This window comes from Jatropha curcas, chromosome 1, assembly GCF_041381405.1.
Source record: "Jatropha curcas cultivar XTBG-Jc1 chromosome 1, XTBG_Jcur_1.0, whole genome shotgun sequence".
NCBI classification, from domain to species: domain Eukaryota; kingdom Viridiplantae; phylum Streptophyta; class Magnoliopsida; order Malpighiales; family Euphorbiaceae; genus Jatropha; species Jatropha curcas.
Genome location: NC_143151.1, coordinates 1,878,746 through 1,906,330, shown reverse-complemented (window position 1 = coordinate 1,906,330; position 27,585 = coordinate 1,878,746). Strand labels below are relative to the sequence as shown.

General features: G+C 36.2%; 3 protein-coding genes and 3 pseudogenes across 3 annotated transcripts; 5 read left to right on the top strand and 1 right to left on the bottom strand.

The window, feature by feature from the left end:
* The first annotated feature begins 168 nt into the window (after nucleotides 1-168).
* On the top strand, nucleotides 169-9,868 carry LOC119369297 (uncharacterized). The gene is made up of 3 exons (XM_089718056.1): nucleotides 169-3,675; nucleotides 5,642-6,674; nucleotides 7,878-9,868. The coding sequence occupies exons 1-3, from the start codon at nucleotides 541-543 to the stop codon at nucleotides 9,866-9,868; spliced, it is 6,159 nt and encodes a 2,052-aa protein (XP_089574182.1). The 5' UTR covers nucleotides 169-540.
* LOC149498778 (DNA replication licensing factor MCM2-like) lies at nucleotides 4,505-5,568 on the bottom strand. The gene is made up of 4 exons (XM_089723219.1): nucleotides 5,394-5,568; nucleotides 5,083-5,302; nucleotides 4,779-4,986; nucleotides 4,505-4,570 (listed from the first exon to the last, which is right to left on the bottom strand). The coding sequence occupies exons 1-4, from the start codon at nucleotides 5,551-5,553 to the stop codon at nucleotides 4,520-4,522; spliced, it is 639 nt and encodes a 212-aa protein (XP_089579345.1). The 5' UTR covers nucleotides 5,554-5,568; the 3' UTR covers nucleotides 4,505-4,519.
* Nucleotides 9,869-9,990: 122 nt separating the features above from the next.
* LOC149498777 (uncharacterized) lies at nucleotides 9,991-12,286 on the top strand (annotated as a pseudogene).
* A 523-nt stretch (nucleotides 12,287-12,809) lies between these two features.
* Nucleotides 12,810-17,532, top strand: LOC149498776 (putative disease resistance protein At1g59780; annotated as a pseudogene).
* Nucleotides 17,533-17,893: 361 nt separating this feature from the next.
* Nucleotides 17,894-21,365, top strand: LOC149498775 (putative disease resistance protein At1g59780). The gene has a single exon (XM_089723417.1). The coding sequence runs from the start codon at nucleotides 17,988-17,990 to the stop codon at nucleotides 21,165-21,167; it is 3,180 nt and encodes a 1,059-aa protein (XP_089579543.1). The 5' UTR covers nucleotides 17,894-17,987; the 3' UTR covers nucleotides 21,168-21,365.
* Nucleotides 21,366-24,110: 2,745 nt separating this feature from the next.
* Nucleotides 24,111-27,585, top strand: LOC149498774 (putative disease resistance protein At1g59780; annotated as a pseudogene).

The following is a 27,585-nucleotide window of genomic DNA, read 5'->3' as shown; positions in this document are numbered from 1 at the left end:
TTCTTTTTAGTCAGTAATACATACCTTTTATTTCAGACATTGTAATCAATCATATCCATTAATTATATATATATTTTTTTCTTTTTAACAAATATTGGAGCCTATGTGAAATTGTGTATTCCTCTGTTTCTGTAACCACTCGTTATTTTTTTTTTTCTTTTTAACCAGAATATTAAAGCTAATAATCACCTTGCAGAGATCAGTTTGTCAAATTTCTTGTTTTGCCTCAGTTGTTCTGAAATTCGCTTGCAAGTATCATTATATTTTCAAGGAGGAAATATTGTATTTCGCTTGTTTTGTCAGGTTTCATTCAGAAACATTGAAGTCTTATGCTCGTGTTCTTGCGACCTGAGTTTTTTCATTAGAAAACCAGAAACCAATTGCAAGTTTTGACGGAGGAAAAAAAAAAAAAAAAAAAAAAAAAAAAAAAGGGAAGACTTTGAGGGAGTCTCCACACTTATTCTTTTCTTATTTGAAAGAACTCCAACTTCACTCCTCTTCATTCCACTTCTCTTTCCTGCAACCTCCTTTTCTTTCTCCATGGCAATACAAGCCGCCTTGTCTCTTTGGGGTAGAATTTCGAATCTTCTTATTCAAGAGTCTGATTCGTTGCTTGGATTTGAAGATCAGATTCAATGGATGGAAGCCCAATTGCGAAAATATGCTGATGATTCTGAAAGATTGATGTTCCCCCCGGAGATAGTAATGGAGGTTATGTACGACGTTGAAGATTTGATTGAAGAGTTGGAAATCAGATCATACCAAAGAAGGAACAGAGAAGCTTTCATTCGCTATATTATGGGCTTTGTTCATCTTCCAAAACATTTCTTTTATGTTTTAGCTCTCATCGACTTGACAGATTCTTATAGATTCTACAAGAAATTGGGAGTAATCAAACATAACTTTTCTGCCATATTCAACCTAATTTTACAAGGTGGTATTTGGCATAATACCTTTAGCCCGTATGATTTGAAGTTAGGTACTACAATGGTCTCGCCAGTAATTTCTAAGTTTGAAGCCTTAGTTACCAAGAGACAGCTTAGGCCTGCAGTTAGAAATCAAGCCAGACGGTTAAGAGATGAATTCAAGTCTTTGAAGGTGTTTCTGAAAGATTTTGAATCAAAAGGAATAATTGGGGAAAAGGGAATGGCATGGATGGAACAACTTTCCCATGTTTGTGGCTCAGCTGAGAATGTTGTTGGTCTCTTCTTGATTAAATATGAGAAAGGACATTCTAGCAACTTATTTTGGTCTCCCCGTAATTTCATTTCTCAGCGTAATTTTGCCCAACAGATGGCTCGAATCCAAGTTAAAGTTTCTTATATTTCAAAAAGAAGATATGAAGCCATTCATCACAGAACATCGCACAGGAACCAATATCCAAGCATAACTCCTACTGCTACTCCTGAGCAACTTGATATTGATATGGTTAGCTTTGAAGAGGATGTTGATGCAGTTATAAAACAACTACTCAAAGATGATCCTCGCTGCCTCACCATTTCAATTGTGGGTGTTAAAGGCATTGGCAAGACAAGCCTTGCAAAGTTGATCTACGGCAGCCAGGTTATTTTGGATAATTTCCCTCACCGGAACTGGGTTGCTAGATCAACTGATTATACTATCATGGAAGAGATTTTGAGCCTTCATAATAAAGAATGTCCAAAATTATATTATAGTTCTTATCGTGTCATAAACGAAAGCTACAAGAATAGGCTGAGGGAGATGGTTCATAATTTATTGTTGGATAAGAAGTGTCTCATCGTTGTTGATGGCTCGAACGCAAGTGAATTTTGGCGAGAAATGGGAACAGCATTCAGAGACATATCTAATGGCACAAGAATAATTTTCCTTGTTGATAGGTTATCAAAAGCTCCACCAGTCACCGAGACCAACTCTGCTTATAGACTGCATCTGCGAAGCAATGATGAGAGCTGGGCATTGTTCACACATGCTTTGAAGATAAAGATCCCTCCAGAGCTAGAGCAAAATCTGAAAAAACATATTTTAAGAAAATGCGGGGGGTTGCCTAAGGTGATTGTGAAATTAGCAGAACTGCTATCACAGAGGGATGCAACTCTAGAGGAATGGTCAAGGGTGCTTGACCAACTAAATAAAGATGAAGAACCTTGGTCAGGCGCCTTGGAAGAGATCAACAAATATTTGCCTTTGTATTTGAGGCGATGTCTCTTTTATTTTGGATTATTTCCTGTGGGTTATAAGGTTCCTGCAAGAAGATTGATTGCTTTGTGGGTTGCTGAGGGTCTGGGGCGTCAACAGAATGATGACAACTCCCCTGAAGATGTTGCAGAGGCGTGTTTGAGAGAGTTGATCAGTTATAATACGGTTCAAGCAACAGAGAGGAAACTCAATGGGAGGGTTAAGACGTGTTGCCTACCAGAGGCCCTGCGAGTACACTGGTTTGCAAAAGCCAAGGAAGCTAATTTTCTCCGAGGTCACAATGAAAACACTTGTGCGATACGTCGGGTTGCCGACCATCTTGATCAGAAAGATCCCATCTTTGAGCACATTCATGGTAATAACACCACTTCCCTTAACTCTTGTTATAGAGATACTGTCACTTTTATATCATTTGATACTCGAGAAGGAAGTAGAGCAGGACAAGATATAGGGAACTTTCTTGATCGATGCATCTCTAGCAATTGCTTCCGTTTTCTATGGGTGCTGGATCTTGAAAATGTTTACAAGCCAAAATTGCCCAAGGCAGTGGGTCAGCTCATTCACCTGAGATACCTAGGCTTGAGATCAACTTACCTAGAAATGCTTCCCATGTTCATTGACAAATTGCTGAACCTTCAAACGCTTGATTTGAAGCGCACTTGCATCAATACTCTCCCCATTACTATCTGGAAGATGCAAAAACTAAGGCATTTATTCTTAGATGAGAGTTTCTGCAGCTCATTTATCCCCCAACAAGAACACAGCTCTTTAGTGGAACTTCAAACATTTTGGGGTGCATTCATAAATGAGAATAGTCCAGTAAAAAATGGCCTAGACAGTTTGTTAAGCATCAGAAAATTGGCACTGAAATGCAAAATATCAGACCCATCTCAAAAAGCAGCCATGTCCTTGCAACTGTTTAATATAGCAGATTGGGTTCTGAATCTAAAACACCTTCAATGTCTGAGGTTGAAGTCATTTGATGAATCAGGTCAGCCTTGGGATGTACATTTGCAGTCTTTGTCAGGCAATGTGGAGCTTTCTGATATATATTTGGTTGGAAAGCTAAAGAATCAAGATCTTATATCTAATTTTCCGCAAAGCCTCACTGAGGTCACCTTGTCTGCATCTGGACTAATCGAGGACCCAATGCAGACATTAGAGAAGCTTCCCAACCTCAGAATATTGAGATTGTTTTCGAAATCATTTTCAGGAAAGAAAATGCTTTGCAAAGATGGAGGATTTCCAAAGCTTGAAGTCCTCAAGCTATGGGAGCTGGAGCTATTAGAGGAATGGAATATGGAAAAAGGAGCAATGCCTGGTCTGAAACACCTGGAGATTAGACACTGCATAAATTTGAAGATGCTTCCTGATGCACTGCGATGCATTGTCACCCTCCGAGAAGTAAAACTAATAAAACTGCCAATGTTATCATCAACCCTGAAAGATAAACAAAATGAGAATTTGGATAAAATTGCGCATGTTCGCCTTATCTGCGTACAAGATTGATAATGCAGAACAGAAGTTCAACTATAAAGGGTATCAGCATGTGTATTCCTCTGTTTGTTTATAGCAAATATATGAATGATTAATGTCAGTTTTTGTCTAATAATAAGTAAGGCATATCAGAGATGTCTTTGCAGCTTGTAATTCTTGTGTTGTTGTTGTAATTTCTAGTGCAATATTGAATATTTATCCATAATTATTCTTCTCTTTATGCTTGGTAGTGTCTTTTTTTTTTTTTTTTTTGAAGAGAGCTTGGTAGTGTCTGATTTATAATAATTTTATAATAATTTATAATATTGATATGTGAGTTATTTTTTTAAAATTTATAATAATTTTAATTGTTTAAATGAATGAACCAAATAATAAATAATTATTTATTGACAGTTGAAATTTGACATAATAAATTATAACCTTTGTTTTTTTGTTTTTGTTTTTTTTTTTTTTTTGTTACTCTAATTTTAGTTTACAGAAGAGTGTTGTAAAAAGAAAAAAAAGAATACTGAAAAAGCCGATAACTTAGAAATTACCAGTGTAGAAGAAAACGAAAGACTTCTGGTCAACAAAGCCAAAGTTTGATCACCATGCCCAAATATCTCCTCAGAGACTAAAAGCTCCTAATAAGTACTGTCTCCACACATATCACCTTACTTGACCGCTCCTTCGAAATACAGGAAAAAGGCAAAAAAAAAAAGCTCCAAACTTTACTCCTCTTCCCTTCACTTCTCTCTTCTGCAACATGCTTTCCTTCCCCAGAACAACTAACCCATACATGGCAAGACAAACCGTGTTGTCTGTTTTAGGAAAAATTTTGAATCTTCTTACTCAAGAATCTGATTCATTGCTCTGTAACAAGGAGTGTAAGTTTCTGGTACTTTCTGTAGATTGTCTGTAACAAGGAATGGAAAGATATGAATAAGATTTGCAAGCTTTTCTTCTTAAAATGTATGCAGCTGCTTAAGTAATCTCACGAAAAACAAAGCAAAATCCTAATTTCACAATTTCCAATTGTTCAGGTTCAGGGCAAACAAAGTAAAACCAACTAAGCATCATATAACAGCCATGAAAGTGACATGGAAAAATATCAGATAATTCACCTGCTCTATGTTAACAGTAAATGGTCCTTTTGATTGGCATTCAGGGCAAGAGCCAACTTTGACTTCTGAATATGAATTCTGAAAGAATGGTCCTAAAATCGCCCCACACTTGTTGCAGTCATATTTTACCTGCTGCAACTGCGGGAACACACCAGAACGTCTAGTCACAACTCCCCCAATACGAATCATGGTGTTTAGATGGATCTGCCTAAAAATCACAATGCATAGGCAAAAAGCTTAAACCTTGTGGGAAAGAAAACCCCTAAACATCCAAAAATACTTCAACACAGACTACCCACATTACCTAATGTTCCGGATCTGGTCATAAACTGGTAAGTTAGTAACACGGACATAGATCTTTTGATGGATATTTTTGTAGTTGGGATGTAAATTGAAGACAACATTTCTGGCAACTTCTTCCATGACTTCTAGGACAGATTGAGGTGCATCAGCAAGCCAGATGGCAATATTTGGATGGACATAGATAAATTGTTTGTAATCAATCTCCAAACTGCATTTATTAGCTGCAAATGAAATATAAAGTAAGCTAAATGAATGATGCATGGCAAGAACTTGTTCCTGAAAGTGGAAAGGCTGAGCATCCAAAAGCTTCACCTGACACCATCTCATTTATCAGACGTACATATTCAAAATCTCCATGTCCATTCTTTGGATTCACATACGTAAGCAGGAATTCCTTAAACTTCTTGGCAATAAAACGACGCACTTCATCTCTTGTAACCCACTCTCTAAGGGTTCCCTGTACTCTATACATCTCAAACTCACCTTCATCGCCATCTTCGTCCTGGACAAAAATCCCCAGAGCAATGTGACTGGTTTCTAAACACTTAATTTATCATTAGCAAGAATTTGAAGATCAATTCCAATGGATCGAAGCCCAGTTGCGAAACTATGCTGATCTGTCGGAGACTGTGTTGTTCCCATATGTATTAATCGAGATTATCTATGACATTGAAGATTTGATTGATGAGTTGATAATCAGATCAGCCCAAAGGAGGAGTAGAGAAGCTATCATTCGCTGTATTTTGAGCCTTGTTGATCTGCCAAGACAATTCTTTTATGTTTTGGCACTCATCGACTTGACAGATTCTTATAGATTCTACAAGAAATTGGAACTGATCAAAGTTAATATATCCAGAATATTCAGCAAGTTTTTCCAATCTGGTTATTGGCATAATACCTTTAGCCCATATGATTTGGAAATAGGAACTACAATTGTTTCGCCTGTAATTTCTAAGTTTGAAGCCTTAGTTGCTAAGAGACAGCTTAAGCCTCCAGTTAGAACGCAAGCCAGGTTGTTAAGAGATGAATTCAAGTCTTTGAAGGTCTTTCTAAAAGATCTTGAATCACAAGAAACAATTAGTGAAAAGAGAATGGCATGGATCGAACAACTTTGCGATGTTTGTCGCTCTGCTGAGAATGTTGTTGGGCTCTTCTTGACAAAAAAAGAGAGAGGTAATCCCAAAAGCTTAGTTTGGTCTCCCCATAATTTCATTTCCCAACATAAGCTTTCCGGACAAATGGGTCGAATCCAGAATAAAGTCTCTGATATTTCTAAAAGAAGGTATGAAGCCATTCATCGAAGGTCAGGGCATCACTGGTATGGTGATATAAGATTACCTTCTTCTTTTGCAGAGCAACTAGATACTGATATAGTTAGCTTTGAAGAGGATGTTGATGCAGTTAGAAAACAACTGCTGAAAGATAATCCCCGCTGCCTTACCATTTCAATTGTGGGTGTTAAAGGCATTGGCAAGACAAGGCTTGTGAAGTTCATATATGAAAGCCAGATTATTTTAGATAATTTCCCTCACCGGATTTGGGTAGATGGATCAACTGAGGTTGGTGTCATGGAAATTATATTTTGGGAACTTGGTTATAAAAACACTTCAAAATTATATTATGATTTTAGTAACGATGACAATTTTCGCAAGTGTATAAAATCGCAATAAGTAATATAGAATGAGAAGAGTATCGTATCCACATGGATTGTATATCAAGTAACAAAATTATGGTAACCTATTATTATTTAAACAGCAATAAGGAGAATTATTTTTAGAAACTAAATTCAACAAATAAAAGGGAATAAAAAGAAATCAAGCAACAATATTTGATTAAAAGAAATCAAAGATTATAGTCTACTAGGGATTTTGACTTCACTTAATTCTATCCAATTTATTTTATTAGTTCATTAATCAATTTTAATTGTTCAAGTAGGGAAAATAATCCTAAAATCACTAAAAAGTTCTCCCGATGCATTGTTAGCTATTTTGACCCGGTCTAATTACCTATCTTCCAATACTGTAATCAAAATTGAATTAAATCATTAAGTTTTATGGTTTGTTTTGTGAATTCATAACCTAAGGTCATTAACTTATGAAAGCCCCCCACGAGTCAAACTATATAGCTTCCGTATCAAATTATTATTTTCACGTAATTTATTACCTTTTTCAAATCAAAAACCCTTCTCCCAATAGTGATTAATGAAATAAATCAATCCAGGGGAGAAATTTTGCCTGAAAGTATTAAGTTTAATAATAAATTATACTTTGAACAAAGAAAAACAAATATAATATTATAAATTGGAAAAGAAATTAAGCTACATCAAATCTCGAGTTTAGTTCGATATAGTAATTAAATAAAACACAATAATACTTTATAAAAGTTCCATAATCAATCAGAATAATGAAAGAATAAAACAAGATTAAGAGTTTAGAGATAAAAACTAGTCAATAATTAATTCTAGACGGCTTCCTTGAATCTTGGCACAAATCTTGAACACTTAAAGTCTTAAAAAGAGAGAAGAACAATAGAACAAAAATTATCAAAACTGGAGATAGAAAACTGTTTAGGCTTTGTATTTCTTCTCAATTTGGACTCTCCCAGCGCCTAGATAGGATTTAAGTTGGTTTCCTATAAAAATCCTACAAAATTCCTCAATACCAAGTAAAATATAATTCAATGAAGCTTTACACAAAAACATAAACAAAACTAAATATAAACTAATTAAAGTAATTAAAAATACTAAAAGTCCTAATAAAAATTATATTAAATAACACCAATCAAATGACACAAAAGAAAGCGACAAAAATAGGGCGAGGCAGATGGTTAATAACTTATTAATGGATAAGAAGTGTCTCATTGTTGTTGATGACTCAAATGCAATGGAGTTGTGGCGAGTAATGGGAACAGCATTCAGAGACATTTCAAATGGGACTAGAATAATTTTTGTTGTCCGAAGCTTATCAGAAGCTCCACCAATCACTGAGACTAACTCTGCTTACAGACTCCATCTGCAAAGCAATGATGAGAGCTGGGCATTGTTCCCACATGCTTTGAAGATAAAGATCCCTCCAGAGCTAGAGCAAAATCTGAAAAAACATATTTTAAGAAAATGTGGGGGGTTGCCTAAGGTGATTGTGAAATTAGCAGAATTACTGTCACATAGAGAAGCAACTCTAGAGGAATGGTCAACGGCACTTGACCAACTAAATAAAGATGAAGAACCTTGGTCAACAGTCTTGGAAGAGATCAACAAATATTTGCCTTTGTATTTGAGGCGATGTCTCTTTTATTTTGGATTATTTCCTGTGGGTTATAAGGTTCCTGCAAGAAGAATGATGGCATTGTGGGTTGCTGAGGGTTTGGGGCGCCAAAAGAATGATGACAATTCCCCTGAAGATGCTGCAGAGGCGTGTTTGAGAGAGTTGATCAGTTATAATATGGTTCAAGTGACAGAGAGGAAACCCAATGGGAAGGTTAAGACATGTTCCCTACCAGAAGCCCTGCGAGTACACTGGTTTGCAAATGCTAAGGAAGCTAATTTTCTCCGAGGTCACAATGAAAACACTTGTGCGATACGTCGGGTCGCTGACCATCTTGATCAGAAAGATCCCATCTTTGAGCACATTCATGGTAATAGCACCACTTCCCTTAACTCTTGCTATAGAGACACTGTCACTTTTATATCATTTGATACTCGAGAAGGAAGTAGAGCAGGACAAGATATAGGGAACTTTCTTGATCGATGCATCTCTAGCAATTGCTTCCGTTTCTTATGGGTGCTGGATCTTGAAAATGTTTACAAGCCAAAATTGCCCAAGACAGTCGGTCAGCTCACTCACTTGAGATACCTAGGGTTGAGATCAACTTACCTAGAAATGCTTCCCATGTTCATTGACAAATTGCTGAACCTTCAAACGCTTGATTTGAAGCGCACTTGCATCAATACTCTCCCCATTACTATCTGGAAGATGCAAAAACTAAGGCATTTATTCTTAGATGAGAGTTTCTGCAGCACATTTATCCCTCAACAAGAACACGGCTCTTTAGTGGAACTTCAAACATTTTGGGGTGCATTCATAAATGAGAATAGTCCAGTAAAAAATGGCCTAGACAGTTTGTTAAGCATCAGAAAATTGGCACTGAAATGCAAAATATCAGACCCATCTCAAAAAGCTGCCATGTCCTTGCAACTGTTTAATATAGCAGATTGGGTTCTGAATCTAAAACACCTTCAATCTCTGAGGTTGAAGTCATTTGATGAATCAGGTCAGCCTTGGGATGTACATTTGCAGTCTTTGTCAGGCAATGTGGAGCTTGCTGATATATATTTGGTTGGAAAGCTAAAGAATCAAGATCTTATATCTAATTTTCCGCGAAGCCTCACTGAGGTCACCTTGTCTGCATCTGGACTAATCGAGGACCCTATGCAGACATTAGAGAAGCTTCCCAACCTCAGAATTGTGAGATTGTTTTCGAAATCATTTTCAGGAAAGAAAATGTTTTGCAAAGATGGAGGATTTCCAAAGCTTGAAGTCCTCAAGCTATGGGAGCTGGAGCTATTACAGGAATGGAATATGGAAAAAGGAGCAATGCCTAGTCTGAAACTCCTGGAGATTAGACACTGCATAAATTTGAAGATGGTTCCTGATGCACTGCGCTGCATTGACACCCTCCGAGAAGTTAAACTAATAAAAGTGCCAATGTTATCATCAACTCTGAAAGATAAACAAAATGAGAATTTGGATAAAATTGCGCATGTGCGCCGCATCTGCGTAGAAGATTGAAAATGCACAACAGAAGTTCAATTATAAAGGGTATCAGCATATGTATTCCTCTGTTTGTTTATAGCAAATATATGAATGATTAATGTCAGTTTTTGTCTAATAATAAGTAAGGCATATCAGAGATGTCTTTGCAGCTTGTAATTCTTCTGTTATTGTTGTAATTTCATTCATTTGTTCTATAGAAATAGAATGAGTTCATAAATCAGGTTTAGACAAATTATTGTAGTTTTTTTAAAGTGTATGTAACACACCTTCTTTTTTTTCTCTCTCCTAAATTCACATCCACATTTCCAATCCCTTCTTGCTTTATTAACATCTTTAAAAAAAAAAAAATTGCTTTAAGAGTGCAATATACAGGATTCCTATTACTAGAAAGACTTTAATGGAGTCTCCGCATATATTCTTTTCTAGTCTGTGGATATGTGCCTTCCTTTGCTTTTGGATTCTTTATTCTTTTGTAAATGAAGACAAAACTCCAATAACGTCTTCCATCATTACCAACATGTTGCTTTTGGTTGGCTGAGTTGATTCATTTAGTTGATAAACGATTAATTTCTATCTAACAATTAAACTGTAAGTTTTTATTGCTAATACAGGATTCCAATCGGTAGGGCATTTTATATCTTAATTAGGTCATGGATGGGAAGTCAATCAACTTTCTAGCAGTTCCAATGTTTGTTGTTGCAATAATTAAGTGTGGGGAGAGGATTTGGGCTCTACAATTTGCAAACAGTGATCAGTTTAGGAAATGCATGCTGCATTGTGATTGAGGAAGCTGTGATTGAGGGTTACAATGTGTCGTTGGAGCCTGTGATTGAGGAAGCTTCCATTGTGCTTGGCCAGTCTTGTAAAGCTGCAGCAAACAGCATTGTTCCTGATGCTGTCGTCTTGCATGATGCTGCATATTTCTTCAGCATTTTCAAACGATTATTTGCTGACCTTATCCTCAGCTTCCAGGATATTGAGAGTAGCCACTCCTTCTTCCAACATGAGCACATGACCTGGGAGAAAACTTTTAAAGTGATTGAGTTTGAGCTTGGATTCATGTATGATTTGCTTTATACCAAGGCAAGTGTGATGCATACTTATCTCGGCAGCTTTCCCCGTACCATTAGTTTATCTTTAACTGTTTTTACTCTCTTAGCCTTTTTTCTAATTGATAAGCCCTCTTACTCAAGAATTGACAAGAGCATAACTTGTGTTTTGCTTGTTGCTGCTATTGCTTTACAAGTATACGAGATGCTTATACTACTTTCCTCTGATTTAACATTACTTTGGTTGAGCAAACACAAAAATCTGCTGGTGGAACCCATCTACAAGACTACCTGCTGTCTCCAGTCATGGTTGCAATCTTGTCATATGATGCCGGCTGTTAACAAGAGATGGTCTAATTCCATGGCAAAATTCAATCTGATAAGTTTTTGCCTAGAAGAGAAGCGAATCAAGTTCAGTGGAATCTTCAAGTTCTTGTGCATTCAATACTGTCTCCTCAGATTTAAAAAAGCTCATCTTTGAGCAATTTTTGGAGAAATCTATCAACATATTAGACATGAGCATTTCCCAAAATTTATGTACTCAAAGGGGTGATCATGCGCTCAGAGAAACGGGATGTTTCGACAAGATTGGCTGGAGTGTTAAAACAGAATTTGATCACAGCATTCTTCTATGGCACATTGCCACAGACCTCTGCTTTTACAGTGATCTAAACCAGAATTCAAATATTATTGAAAACCCATTATGTAAAGAAAGCGAATCGATAGCGAATTACATGCTGTATCTTCTAGTCGTATGCCCTTTCATGCTCCCCAATCGAATTGGACAGATTAGATTTCAAGACACCTGTGCAGAAGCCACTCAATTTTTTCATGAAAAGAAATACATGTCAGACAAAATCCAAGCTTGCACTGCATTGCTTCAAGTGAACACTGATATTCTTCCATCCCAAGTGAAAGGAAATAGCAACAAATCGGTGCTATTCGATGCATGCAGGCTTACTAAGTCTTTGCAGTCTCTGGAGACAGAAGAGCAATGGACAAGTGAGAAGAAATGGAAGATGATAAATGATGTGTGGATAGAGATGCTTTGTTATGCAGCAAATCAATGTGGATGGAACAACCATGCGAAGAAACTAACTGGAGGAGGGGAGCTTCTTACTCATGTCTGGTTATTGATGGCTCATCTGGGCATTACTGAACAATTTCAGATTTCTAAAGGCAATGCAAGAGTCAAGTTGGTTGTGAGTTAAATAAATGCCTGTATGTAATATTGTTGTGCCATTAACACTCAATTTTGGCAGTGGCGAGGGAAAGAACGTAAAGGGGAGGAGGGCATAAGCATGTCATTTATAACCAAGTATGCTTATATAGTTGTAATTAAGAAATGATTAGGGGTAACATTTTCTTCCTGCTATAAATTAATTACTTAAGGGAACACAGGATTGGATTTCTACATTCTTATCATATTTCATTCGTATATTATGTATGATTCAATTATTAATTCTGATGAATTCTTTTCTTTTTAGTCAGTAATACATACCTTTTATTTCAGACATTGTAATCAATCATATCCATTAATTATATATATATTTTTTCTTTTTAACAAATATTGGAGCCTATGTGAAATTGTGTATTCCTCTGTTTCTGTAACCACTCGTTATTTTTTTTTTTTCTTTTTAACCAGAATATTAAAGCTAATAATCACCTTACAGAGATCAGTTTGTCAAATTTCTTGTTTTGCCTCAGTTGTTCTGAAATTCACTTGCAACTATCATTATATTTTGTCAGGTTTCATTCAGAAACATTGAAGTCTTATGCTCGTGTTCTTGCGACCTTAGTTTTTTCATTGGAAAACCAGAAACCAATTGCAAGTTTTCACGGAGGAAAAAAAAAGACAAACCAAATCACAATGAGAACACACATTTTTTTTTTCTCCTAAGCTCACTTCCAAATTCCAATTCCTTCAAGAATTGCTTTAATAAATAAAGAAACAAGAATTGCTTTATTAAAGCAACGCGGTGGATTCTAATTGCTTGAAGACTTTGAGGGAGTCTCCACACTTAATCTTTTCTTATTTGAAAGAACTCCAACTTCACTCCTCTTCTCTCTACTTCTCTTTCCTGCAACCTCTGTTTCTTTCTCCATGGCAATACAAGCCGCCTTGTCTGTTTGGGGGAAAATTTCGAATCTTCTTATTCAAGAGTCTGATTCTGTTGAGATTTTGGAAGGAAGAATGGAAATGCACAAGATGATTAACAATGTTTAGCACTTCATGTTTTGCACTTCATTGAATTAACAAAAGAATGTGCCTATTTATAGGCTTACAAGTGAATCAAAGAAGATCTAAAAATACTCCTAAAAATCTTCAATCCTAATAACAGAAATATCAAATTCTATGCAGAATATCTGCACTAAATAAAATTGAAATCTAACAGATTTTTCATAATATTATTTTGAATTAATCCTAACATTCTCTCTTAATTCAAACATAATATTTTTATTACAATAATTAACAATTAAAATTTTTAATCTAGCATTTAAAGCACTTCCCTTCAATTAACTTTGTTGAAGCACCTCTCTCCAACTCATCATTTTGATGCACTTCTCACCAAATATTGATACACTTCTCATCAAACTAACAATTTTTTTTTTTTTTTGAAGCACTTCTCTTCAAATATTGATGCACTTCTCATCACTTTCTTTTATTTTGGAGCACATCTCTCCAATGTTCTCTTGGAGCACATCTCTCCAATGTTCTCTTGGAGCACTTCTCTCTAATTTTCTCTTGGGGCACATCTCTCCAATACTCAAAGAAGAGTTCCTTTCTCTTGCACAAATTTTGATTGATTTTTATACCTGCAATCTTTTTGAATATGAAGGCAGGTTTTTGCTTTGAATTTTTTTTGGCTTTTTCTTCGCTATGATTCTTAATTTGAACCATAGTTGGGTTGGATGGCAATGGAGGGATTTCTTTTTCTGTTTCAACATGCTCCCATAAGTCATAAGCTTGTAAATAAGCTTTCATTTTAACAGCCTATAGCTGATAATTTTCACCAACAAAAATTGGAAGGGAAGAAAATGGAATAGTGTTTGTGGCCATTTAACAGACAGGCTCTGATACCATGTTGAAATTTTGGAAGGAAGAATGGAAATGCACAAGATGATTAACGATGTTTAGCACTTCATGTTTTGCACTTCATTGAATTAACAAAAGAATGTGCCTATTTATAGGCTTACAAGTGAATCAAAGAAGATCTAAAAACCTAAAAATCTTCAATCCTAATAACAGAAATATCAAATTCTATGCAGAATATCTGCACTAAATAAAATTGAAATCTAACAGATTTTTCATAATATTATTTTGAATTAATCCTAACAGATTCGTTGCTTGGATTTGAAGATCAGATTCAATGGGTCGAAGCCCAATTGCAAGAATATGCTGATGATTCTGAAAGATTGATGTTTCCCCCGGAGATAGTAATTGAGGTTATGTACGACGTTGAAGATTTGATTGAAGAGTTGGAAATCAGATCATACCAAAGAAGGAACAGAGAAGCTTTCATTCGCTATATTATGGGCTTTGTTCACCTTCCAAAACATTTCTTTTATGTTTTAGCTCTCATCGACTTGACAGATTCTTATAGATTCTACAAGAAATTGGGAGTAATCAAACATAACTTTTCTGCCATATTCAGCCTAATTTTACGAGGTGGTATTTGGCATAATAACTTTAGCCCGTATGATTTGAAGTTAGGTACTACAATGTTCTCGCCTGTAATTTCTAAGTTTGAAGCCTTAGTTACCAAGAGACAGCTTAGGCCTGCAGTTAGAAATCAAGCCAGACGGTTAAGAGATGAATTCAAGTCTTTGAAGGTGTTTCTGGAAGATTCTGAATCAAAAGGAATAATTGGGGAAAAGGGAATGGCATGGATGGAACAACTTTCCCATGTTTGTGGCTCAGCTGAGAATGTTGTTGGTCTCTTCTTGATTAAATATGAGAAAGGACATTCTAGAAACTTATTTTGGTCTCCCCGTAATTTCATTTCTCAACGTAATGTTGTCCAACAGATGGCTCGAATCCAAGTTAAAGTCTCTGATATTTCAGAAAGAAGATATGAAGCCATTCATCACAGAACATGGCACAGGAACCGATATACAAGCATAACTTCTCCTACTGCTACTCCTGAGCAACTTGATACTGATATAGTTAGCTTTGAAGAGGATGTTGATGCAGTTATAAAACAACTGCTCAAAGATGATCCTCGCTGCCTCACCATTTCAATTGTGGGTGTTAAAGGCATTGGCAAGACAAACCTTGCAAAGTTGATCTGTGGCAGCCAGGTTATTTTGGATAATTTCCCTCACCGGAACTGGGTTGCTAGATCAAGTGATTATGCTATCATGGAAGAGATTTTGAGCCTTCATAATAAAGAATGTCCAAAATTATATTTTGACTCCTACCTTGTCATAGACGAAAGTTACAAAGACAGGCTGAGTGAGATGGTTAATAATTTATTATTGGATAAGAAGTGTCTCATCGTTGTTGATGGCTCGAACGCAAGTAAATTTTGGCGAGAAATGGGAACAGCATTCAGAGACATATCTAATGGCTCAAGAATAATTTTCCTTGTTGATAGCGTATCAAAAGCTCCACCAGTCACCGAGACCAACTCTGCTTACAGACTGCATCTGCGAAGCAATGTTGAGAGCTGGGAATTGTTCAGACATGCTTTGAAGATAAAGATCCCTCCAGAGCTAGAGCAAAATCTGAAAAAACATATTTTAAGAAAATGTGGGGGGTTGCCGAAGGTGATTGTGAAATTAGCAGAACTGCTATCACAGAGAGATGCAACTCTAGAGGAATGGTCAAGGGTGCTTGACCAACTAAATAAAGATGAAGAACCTTGGTCAGGCGCCTTGGAAGAGATCAACAAATATTTGCCTTTGTATTTAAGGCGATGTCTCTTTTATTTTGGATTATTTCCTGTGGGTTATAAGGTTCCTGCAAGAAGATTGGTTGCTTTGTGGGCTGCTGAGGGTCTGGGGCGTCAACAGAATGATGACAACTCCCCTGAAGATGTTGCAGAGGCGTGTTTGAGAGAGTTGATCAGTTATAATACGGTTCAAGCGACAGAAAGGAAACTCAATGGGAAGGTTAAGACGTGTTGCCTACCAGAGGCCCTGCGAGTACACTGGTTTGCAAAAGCTATGGAAGCTAATTTTGTCCGTGCTCATATTGAAAACACCAGTTCCATGCGCCGCATTGCTGATCATCTTGATCAGAATGATGCCATCTTCGAGCACATTCATGGTAATAGCACCACTTCCCTGAACTCTTGTTACAGAGATACCATCACTCTTTTATCATTTGATACTCGAGAAGGAAATAGAGCAGGACATGATATAGGGAACTTTCTTGATCGATGCATCTCCAGCAATTGCTTCCGTTTTCTATGGGTGCTGGATCTTGAAAATGTTTACAAGCCAAAATTGCCCAAGGCAGTAGGTCAGCTCATCCACTTGAGATACCTAGGGTTGAGGTCAACTTACCTAGAAATGCTTCCCATGTTCACTGACAAATTGGTGAACCTTCAAACACTTGATTTGAAGCGCACTTGCATCAATACTCTCCCCATCACTATCTGGAAGATGCAAAAACTCAGGCATTTATTCTTAGATGAGAGTTTCTGCAGCACATTTATCCTGCAACAAGAACACAGCTCTTTAGTGGAACTTCAAACATTTTGGGGTGCATTCATAAATGTGAATAGTCCAGTAAAAAATGGCCTAGACAGTTGGTTAAGCATCAGAAAATTGGCACTGAAATGCAAAATATCAGACCCATCTCAAAAAGCAGCCATGTCCTTGCAACTGTTTAATATAGCAGATTGGGTTCTGAATCTAAAACACCTTCAATCTCTGAGGTTGAAGTCATTTGATGAATCAGGTCAGCCTTGGGATATACATTTCCAGTCTTTATCGGGCAATGTGGAGCTTTCTGATATATATTTGGTTGGAAAGCTAAAGAATCAAGATCTTATATCTAATTTTCCGCAAAGCCTCACTGAGGTCACCTTGTCTGCATCTGGACTAATCGAGGACCCAATGCAGACATTAGAGAAGCTTCCCAAGCTCAGAATTGTGAGATTGTTTTCGAAATAATTTTCAGGAAAGAAAATGCTTTGCAAAGATGGAGGATTTCCAAAGCTTGAAGTCCTCAAGCTGTGGGAGCTGGAGCTATTAGAGGAATGGAATATGGAAAAAGGAGCAATGCCTAGTCTGAAACACCTGGAGATTAGACACTGCATAAATTTGAAGATGCTTCCTGATGCACTGCGATGCATTGACACCCTCCGAGAAGTAAAACTAACAAAACTGCCAATGTTATCATCAACCCTGAAAGATAAACAAAATGAAGATTTGAATAAAATTGCGCATGTTTGCCTCATCTGTATAGAAGATTGATAATGCAGAACAGAAGTTCAATTATAAAGGGTATCAGCATATGTATTCCTCTGTTTGTTTATAGCAAATATATGCATGATTAATGTCAGTTTTTCTCTAACAATAAGTAAGGCATATCAGAGATGTCTTTTTGCAGCTTGTAATTCTTCTGTTGTTGTTGTAATTTCTAGTGCAATATTGAATATTTATCCATAATTATTCTTCTCTTTAGGTCTCAAGCATGTGTGTGTTATTTTTTTAAAATTTGAAATAATTTTAATTTTTTAAATGAATAAACCAAATAATCAATAATTATTTATTGAAAGTTGAAATTTGCCAGGCAAAATGAGAAATTATTTGACATAATAGATTATAACCTTTGTTTTTTTTTTTTTTTTAACTCTAATTTTAGTTTACAGAAGAGTGTTGTAAAAAGAAAAAAAAATACTGAAAAAGCCAATAACTTAGAAAAATTACCAGCGTAGAAGAAAACGAAAGACTTCCAGTCAACAAAGCCAAAGTTTGATCACCATGCCCAAGTATCTCCTCAGAGACTAAAAGCTCCTAATAAGTACTGTCTACACATATCACTTTACTTGACCGCTCCTTCGAAATAAAGGAAAAAAAAAAAAAAAGCTCCGAACTTTACTCCTCTTCCCTTCACTTCTCTCTTCTGCAACATGCTTTCCTTCCCCAGAACAACTAACCCATACATGGCAAGACAAACCGTGTTGTCTGTTTTAGGAAAAATTTTGAATCTTCTTATTCAAGAATCTGATTCATTGCTTGAATTTGAAGATCAATTCCAATGCATCGAAGCCCAGTTGCGAAAACATGCTGATTGGTTGGAGACTCCGTGGTTCCCATATGTATTAATCGAGATTATTTATGACACTGAAGATTTGATTGATGAGTTGATAATCAGATCAGCCCAAAGGAGGAGTAGAGAAGCTATCATTCGCTGTATTTTGAGCCTTGTTGATCTGCCAAGACAATTCTTTTATGTTTTGGCACTCATCGATTTGACAGATTCTTATAGATTCTACAAAAAATTGAAACTAATCGAAATTAATGTTTCCAGAACGTTCGGCCTCGCTTGCGGATCTGGTTCTTGGCATAATACCTTTAGCCCATATGATTTGGAAATAGGCACTACAATTGTTTCGCCTGTAATTTCTAAGTTTGAAGCCTTAGCTTCTAAGAGACAGCTCAGGCCTGCAGTTAGAAAGCAAGCCAGGTGGTTAAGAGATGAATTCAAGTGCTTGAAGGCCTTTCTAAAAGATCTTGAATCACGAGAAACACTGAGTGAAAGGGGAATGGCATGGACGGAAGAACTTTGCGATGTTTGTCGCTCCACTGAGAATGTCGTTGGGCTCTTCCTGACTAAAAATGAGAAAGGTAATCCCAAAAGCTTAGTTTGGTCTCCCCGTAATTTCATTTCCCAACGTAATCTTGTCCAACAGATGGCTCGAATCCAGGTTAAAGTCTCCGATATTTCAAAACGAATCTATGAAGCCATGCATCAAAGAACATGGCACACGGACCGATTTCCAAGCATAACTCCTCCTACTGCTACTCCTGAGCAACTTGATATTGATATGGTTTGCTTTGAAGAGGATGTTGATGCAGTTATAAAACAACTGCTCAAAGATGATCCTCGCTGCCTCACCATTTCAATTGTGGGTGTTAAAGGCATTGGCAAGACAAACCTTGCAAAGTTGATCTGTGGCAGCCAGGTTATTTTAGATAATTTCCCTCACCGGAACTGGGTTGCTAGATCAAGTGATTATGCTATCATGGAAGAGATTTTGAGCCTTCATAATAAAGAATGTCCAAAATTATATTTTGACTCCTACCTTGTCATAGACGAAAGTTACAAAGACAGGCTGAGGCAGATGGTTAATAATTTATTATTGGATAAGAAGTGTCTCATCGTTGTTGATGGCTCGAACGCAAGTGAATTTTGGCGAGAAATGGAAACAGCATTCAGAGACATATCTAATGGCACAAGAATAATTTTCCTTGTTGATAGGTTATCAAAAGCTCCGCCAGTCACCGAGACCAACTCTGCTTACAGACTGCATCTGCGAAGCAATGTTGAGAGCTGGGAATTGTTCAGACATGCTTTGAAGATAAAGATCCCTCCAGAGCTAGAGCAAAATCTGAAAAAACATATTTTAAGAAAATGTGGGGGGTTGCCGAAGGTGATTGTGAAATTAGCAGAACTGCTATCACAGAGAGATGCAACTCTAGAGGAATGGTCAAGGGTGCTTGACCAACTAAATAAAGATGAAGAACCTTGGTCAGGCGCCTTGGAAGAGATCAACAAATATTTGCCTTTGTATTTAAGGCGATGTCTCTTTTATTTTGGATTATTTCCTGTGGGTTTTAAGGTTCCTGCAAGAAGATTGATTGCTTTGTGGGTTGCTGAGGGTCTGGGGCGTCAACAGAATGATGACAACTCCCCTGAAGATGTTGCAGAGGCGTGTTTGAGAGAGTTGATCAGTTATAATACGGTTCAAGCGACAGAAAGGAAACTCAATGGGAAGGTTAAGACGTGTTGCCTACCAGAGGCCCTGCGAGTACACTGGTTTGCAAAAGCTATGGAAGCTAATTTTGTCCGTGCTCATATTGAAAACAACAGTTCCATGCGCCGCATTGCTGATCATCTTGATCAGAATGATGCCATCTTCGAGCACATTCATGGTAATAGCACCACTTCCCTGAACTCTTGTTACAGAGATACCATCACTCTTTTATCATTTGATACTCGAGAAGGAAATAGAGCAGGACAAGATATAGGGAACTTTCTTGATCGATGCATCTCCAGCAATTGCTTCCGTTTTCTATGGGTGCTGGATCTTGAAAATGTTTACAAGCCAAAACTGCCCAAGGCAGTAGGTCAGCTCATCCACTTGAGATACCTAGGGTTGAGATCAACTTACCTAGAAATGCTTCCCATGTTCATTGACAAATTGCTGAACCTTCAAACACTTGATTTGAAGCGCACCTGCATCAATACTATCCCCATCACTATCTGGAAGATGCAAAAACTAAGGCATTTATTCTTAGATGAGAGTTTCTGCAGCACATTTATCCCTCAACAAGAACACAGATCTTCAGTGGAACTTCAAACATTTTGGGGTGCATTCATAAATGAGAATAGTCCAGTAAAAGATGGCCTAGACAGTTGGTTAAGCATCAGAAAATTGGCACTGAAATGCAAAACATCAGACCCATCTCAAAAAGCAGCCATGTCCTTGCAACTGTTTAATATAGCAGATTGGGTTGTGAATCTAAAACACCTTCAATCTCTGAGGTTGAAGTCATTTGATGAATCAGGTCAGCCTTGGGATGTACATTTGCAGTCTTTATCTGGCAATGTGGAGCTTTCTGATATATATTTGGTTGGAAAGCTAAGGAATCAAGATCTTATATCTAATTTTCCGCAAAGCCTCACTGAGGTCACCTTGTCTGCATCTGGACTAATCGAGGACCCAATGCAGACATTAGAGAAGCTTCCCAAGCTCAGAATTGTGAGATTGTTTTCGAAATCATTTTCAGGAAAGAAAATGCTTTGCAAAGATGGAGGATTTCCAAAGCTTGAAGTCCTCAAGCTGTGGGAGCTGGAGCTATTAGAGGAATGGAATATGGAAAAAGGAGCAATGCCTAGTCTGAAACACCTGGAGATTAGACACTGCATAAATTTGAAGATGCTTCCTGATGCACTGCGATCCATCGACACCCTTCGAGAAGTAAAACTAACAAAACTGCCAATGTTATCATCAAGCCTGAAAGATAAACAAAATGAAGATTTGAATAAAATTGCGCATGTGCGCCTCATCTGTATAGAAGATTGATAATGCACAACAGAAGTTCAATTATAAAGGGTATCAGCACATGTATTCCTCTGTTTGTTTATAGCAAATATATGCATTGTCTAATAATAAGTAAGGCATATCAGAGATGTCTTTGCAGCTTGTAATTCTTCTGTTATCGTTGTAATTTCTAGTGTAATATTGAATATTTATCCATAATTATTCTGCTCCTTATGCTTAGTAATGTCTCAAGCATGTGTGTGTTATTTTTTAAAAATTTATAATAATTTTGATTTTTTAAATGAATAAACCAAATAATAAATAATTATTAATTGAAAGTTGAAATTTGCCAGGCAAAATGAGAAATTATTTGACATAATAAATAATAACCTTTGTTTTTTTTTTTTAGTTACTCTAATTTTAGTTTACAGAAGAGTGTTGTAAAAAGAAAAAAAAAAAAAAAAAAAGAGTACTGAAAAAGCCAATAATTTAGAAATTACCAGTGTAGAAGAAAACGAAAGACTTTGGTTAGGCATATTGACAAAGTTACGAGATGCTTTTACCCTTGTGATAACAGTAAATTGACAAAGTTACCTTTAGTTCAGGCATATTGTCTTTCCCTGGCCCAATAGCCCAAAACTTTCAAATGTGCCTATACATTCTTTGTATTTTTTTTTTTTTAATCAACTATTTTTATTACTTCTCTAGCAAACACTCAACCATAATTTTATCAATATATTCAATCAATTTACTGAATATTTATATATTAATACTAAATTTTATGCCTTTGTTGAATCATTTTTGTGGGGAAGTTTTCCCACACAATCCTTTTATATCTTCCTTATTTATATTCCTATCACTTAAAAACAACACACTTATATGTACTAATTGCATATAAATTATGCAATATTTTGTACTAATTCAACCCAGACAAAAATGCTCATGTGTAGATGTTTAATTTTATTTAATTGAAAAAAATATAATTGTGTGTTGACAAATATTTTGACCAAACTGCTGCTAGAAGTAGCATTACCAAACTGTAAATATACTATTATGCTTTTCGTACATAGTCATGTGTGTATGTATGTGCCAATATAATATTTATAATCCTATCTATAAGTTGAAATTATTACGGATCAAGTCAAAATGTAAATTATCATGCATAAAGTTTGCAATGTTATATTCCATTATCATGGCACAATTCGAAAATTACATTTATAAATATATAATTTATAATAATTGATCGGCATATCGTGCCAGTGTTTATGCTCATTTAATATCTAATGAGTAATCCTTATAAAAGTTTAGACATGATTATCATTAATATATTTGTTCCTTATATTTCATTAATATATTCTCAAGTTGAAAGGCCAAGCATACAATGAAGCCCATGAGTCCGTGTCCAAAATCTCTAAAAATTATCGATTCCTTTTCTTTTCTTTTATTTATTTATTTATTTATTAGGAGGCTGAACGATGAGCTACACAATAGGGGTAGCCCTCACCATAACTCATCAAATTGGTGAAAACTACTCCTATGGTAAAAGTCTCGAAACCTCTCACTATTCACACTAGTAAAAAGATTAATTAGACCAGATCTGATTGATTTTTTTTTTTTTTCTTTGTAAGCAAATATCATTTTCTATAATAATATAAGATATAAGTATAAAGGTTGTTAAGAGCGGTAGTATGCATCTTGCTCTACATAATCGATGAACAAATACCAAGAAGCTAACAACTCAAGACTATAAAACAAGAGAGGTTTTTTAGATGATTTTTTTTTTTTTTTTTTTTTTTTTTTTTTTTTATATTTGTCATGCATAGTTCCTTTTTAACGGTCGGATACCTTCTTAAAATGTGTTATCAGAATCTGAAATATTGAGCTTTACTTTAATGTAGTTGACCAGGTTTTTTTCACCTACCAAGATTGAGTTAGACTAAATTAGCTTATGAAATAAAAGGTTACAGATTGGGTTCCATGTAGACATCTCTTTCCCAAGTTAATTATGAATGATTTCGCAATATACATGTGTAGGCAAGCGCAGCTTCGCGAGTGCAATCAATGGCTTAGCAAGTGTTAGATTACTTTCAGACTCTTTAAAATCAATACTTGTCTGATTAGGAGGAACTTTCCAAGTAAACCCTTGAAGAAGTCTTGCAAATAACATCAAAGTCATTGAAGTCCCCATTGTCACACCCACGTCTTCCCTTGCTAAATTAATCATCATATAGCTACTCACATCTTCGACAAAACGTAAAAAGATCAATTAAATCACACTTAATTGATATATATATATTAATTAGATATAGATAAAGTCCAATTTAAATAATTTAATATCTATAGTTTATAATAAAATATTAATCAAAATACTTAAACTGTCAAATCACGACACAAAAATAAAAAAATAAAAAACTTTCAAAAATTTCCAGAAAAACATGCTGAACAAAAAAAAAAATCCTTAAACTTTCGCATTGTTTCAACTTTTATATAGATATAGATTAAAAAAAATTAGTACTTTTAGCTTGTGCCTTTACAATCTCCAATACAAGTCAAACAAAAATAAAAACAAAGACAAAGCCAAAGTAGAAGAGGTGTGGCAAATATAGATCGATAGTAATAATATTTTCACTTTTTTGACAGATTTATTTATTTTCATAATTAATATCTTTAGATAATACCTAACCTACCTTGAAGCATTTTGACAAATAGGAGTTTTAACAGCAGCAACTGATAACTTTGGAATTAATTAACATAACTTCCACAGGTTTCAATATTTCCAAAATAAATAAAGAGGAGGGATTCTATCAATTAGTATGGTTAAAGAAATAACAATTAACAATGGTTAAAACTAAAAAGATAGCCCACTTGCTATTAACAAGGGTTATTTATAACAATTATTATGGTGAAAGATGGACTATCTATTTTCATATAGATTAAGAAATAAAAATTATTATGTTTAAAGAACAATTTTATTCGCCTTATTTGACCGCTCCTTCGAAATACAGGAAAAAAAAAAAAACAAAAAAAAGCTCCAAACTTTACTCCTCTTCCCTTCACTTCTCTCTTCTGCAACATGCTTTCCTTCCCCAGAACAACTAACCCATACATGGCAAGACAAACCGTGTTGTCTGTTTTAGGAAAAATTTTGAATCTTCTTATTCAAGAATCTGATTCATTGCTTGAATTTGATGATCGATTCCAATGGATCGAAGCCCAGTTGCAAAAATATGCTGATTTGGAGGAGAATGTGTTGTCCCCATATGTATTAATCGAGATTATGTATGACATTGAAGATTTGATTGATGAGTTGATAATCAGATCAGCCCAAAGGAGGAGTGGAGAAGCTATCATTCGCTGTATTTTGAGCCTTGTTGATCTGCCAAGACAATTCTTTTATGTTTTAGCACTCATCGACTTGACAGATTCTTATAGATTCTACAAGAAATTGGAACTGATCAAAGTTAATATTTCCAGAATATTCAGCAAGTTTTTCCAATCTGGTTATTGGCATAATACCTTTAGCCCATATGATTTGGAAATAGGAACTACAATTGTTTCGCCTGTAATTTCCAAGTTTGAAGCCTTAGTTGCTAAGAGACAGCTTAAGCCTCCAGTTAGAACGCAAGCCAGGTTGTTAAGAGATGAATTCAAGTCTTTGAAGGTCTTTCTAAAAGATCTTGAATCACAAGAAACAATTAGTGAAAAGAGAATGGCATGGATCGAACAACTTTGCGATGTTTGTCGCTCTGCTGAGAATGTTGTTGGGCTCTTCTTGACTAAAAAAGAGATAGGTAATCCCAAAAGCTTAGTTTGGTCTCCCCATAATTTCATTTCCCAACATAAGCTTTCCGGACAAATGGTTCGAATCCAGAATAAAGTCTCTGATATTTCTAAAAGAAGGTATGAAGCCATTCATCGAAGGTCAGGGCATCACTTGTATGGTGATATAAGATTACCTTCTTCTTTTGCAGAGCAACTTGATACTGATATAGTTAGCCTTGAAGAGGATGTTGATGCAGTTATAAAACAACTGCTGAAAGATAATCTCCGCTGCCTTACCATTTCAATTGTGGGTGTTAAAGGCATTGGCAAGACAAGGCTTGTGAAGTTCATATATGAAAGCCAGATTATTTTAGATAATTTCCCTCACCGGATTTGGGTAGATGGATCAACTGAGGTTGGTGTCATGGAAATTATATTTTGGGAACTTGGTTATAGAAACACTTCAAAATTATATTATGATTTTAGGAATGACACAAAAGAAAGCTACAAAAACAGGGCGAGGCAGATGGTTAATAACTTATTAATGGATAAGAAGTGTCTCATCGTTGTTGATGACTCAAATTCAATGGAGTTGTGGCGAGTAATGGGAACAGCATTCAGAGACATATCAAATGGGACTAGAATAATTTTTGTTGTCCGAAGCTTATCAGAAGCTCCACCAATCACTGAGACTAACTCTGCTTACAGACTGCATCTGCGAAGCAATGATGAGAGCTGGGCATTGTTCACACATGCTTTGAAGATAAAGATCCCTCCAGAGCTAGAGCAAAATCTGAAAAAACATATTTTAAGAAAATGTGGGGGTTGCCTAAGGTGATTGTGAAATTAGCAGAATTACTGTCACATAGAGAAGCAACTCTAGAGGAATGGTCAACGGCACTTGACCAACTAAATCAAGATGAAGAACCTTGGTCAACAGTCTTGGAAGAGATCAACAAATATTTGCCTTTGTATTTGAGGCTATGTCTCTTTTATTTTGGATTATTTCCTGTGGGTTATAAGGTTCCTGCAAGAAGATTGATGGCATTGTGGGTTGCTGAGGGTTTGGGGCGCCAAAAGAATGGTGACAATTCCCCTGAAGATGCTTCAGAGGCGTGTTTGAGAGAGTTGATCAGTTATAATATGGTTCAAGTGACAGAGAGGAAACCCAATGGGAAGGTCAAGACATGTTCCCTACCAGAAGCCCTGCGAGTACACTGGTTTGCAAAAGCCAAGGAAGCTAATTTTCGCCGAGGTCACAATGAAAACACTTGTGCGATACGTCGGGTTGCTGACCATCTTGATCAGAAAGATCCCATCTTTGAGCACATTCATGGTAATAACACCACTTCCCTTGACTCTTGCTATAGAGATACTGTCACTTTTATATCATTTGATACTCGAGAAGTAAGTAGAGCAGGACAAGATATAGGGAACTTTCTTGATCGATGCATCTCTAGCAATTGCTTCCGTTTCTTATGGGTGCTGGATCTTGAAAATGTTTACAAGCCAAAATTGCCCAAGACAGTCGGTCAGCTCACTCACTTGAGATACCTAGGCTTGAGATCAACTTATCTAGAGATGCTTCCTATGTTCATTGATAAATTGCTGAACCTTCAAACGCTTGATTTGAAGCGCACTTGCCCCAATATTCTCCCCACAACTATCTGGAAGATGCAAAAACTAAGGCATTTATTCTTAGATGACAGTTTTTGCAGCACATTTTTCCCTCCACAAGAACCCAACTCTCTAATGGACCTTCAAACATTTTGGGGTGTATTCATTGATGAGAATAGTCAAGTAAAAGATGGCCTAGACAGTTTGTTAAGCATCAGAAAATTGGCACTGAAATGCAAAATATCAGTCCCATCTCAAAAATCAGTCATGTCCTTGCAACTGTTTAATATAGCAGATTGGGTTCTGCATCTAAAACACTTTCAATCTCTGAGGTTGAAGTCATTTGATGAATCAGGTCAGCCATGGGATCTACAGTTGCAGTCTTTGTCAGGCAATGTGGAGCTTTCTGATATATATTTGGTCGGAAAGCTAAAGAATCAAGATGTTATATCTAAGTTTCCCCTAAGCCTCACTGCACTCACCTTGTCTGCTTCTGGACTGATCGACGATCCAATGCAGTCACTGGACAAGCTTCCCAACCTTAGGATTGTGAGATTGTTTTCCAGATCATTTTCAGGAAAGAAAATGCTTTGCAAAGATGGAGGATTTCCAAAGCTTGAAGTCCTCAAGCTGTGGGAGCTGGAGCTATTGGAGGAATGGAATATGGAGAAAGGAGCAATGCCTGGTCTGAAACACCTGGAGATTAGACACTGCATAAATTTGAAGATGCTTCCTGATGCACTGCGATGCATTGACACCCTCCGAGAAGTAAAACTAATAAAAGTGCCACTGTTATCATCAACTCTGAAAGATAAACAAAATGAGAATTTGGATAAAATTGCGCATGTGCGCCGCATCTGTATAGAAGATTGATAATGCACAACAGAAGTTCAACTATAAAGGGTATCAGCATATGTATTCCTCTGTTTGTTTATAGCTAATATATGCATGATTAATGTCAGTTTTTGTCTAAGAATAAGTAAGGCATATCAGAGATGTCTTTGCAGCTTGTAATTCTTCTGTTATTGTTGTAATTTCCAGTGTAATATTGAATTTTTATCCATAACTATTCTTCTCTTTA

Bases quoted from the DNA above. Each gene is read 5' to 3' on its own strand.
- LOC119369297 (XM_089718056.1), top strand. From the start codon at position 541: ATGGCAATACAAGCCGCCTTGTCTCTTTGGGGTAGAATTTCGAATCTT. The intron at 3,676-5,641 runs GTACAAGATTGA...ATTTATCATTAG, and splicing joins CGCATGTTCGCCTTATCTGC to CAAGAATTTGAAGATCAATT. The intron at 6,675-7,877 runs GTTATAAAAACA...ATGACACAAAAG, and splicing joins AATTATATTTTGGGAACTTG to AAAGCGACAAAAATAGGGCG.
- LOC149498778 (XM_089723219.1), bottom strand. From the start codon at position 5,553: ATGTATAGAGTACAGGGAACCCTTAGAGAGTGGGTTACAAGAGATGAA. The intron at 5,303-5,393 runs GTGAAGCTTTTG...TTTCATTTGCAG, and splicing joins GATAAATGAGATGGTGTCAG to CTAATAAATGCAGTTTGGAG. The intron at 4,571-4,778 runs GTGAATTATCTG...TCCTTGTTACAG, and splicing joins TTACTGTTAACATAGAGCAG to ACAATCTACAGAAAGTACCA.
- LOC149498775 (XM_089723417.1), top strand. From the start codon at position 17,988: ATGCTTTCCTTCCCCAGAACAACTAACCCATACATGGCAAGACAAACC.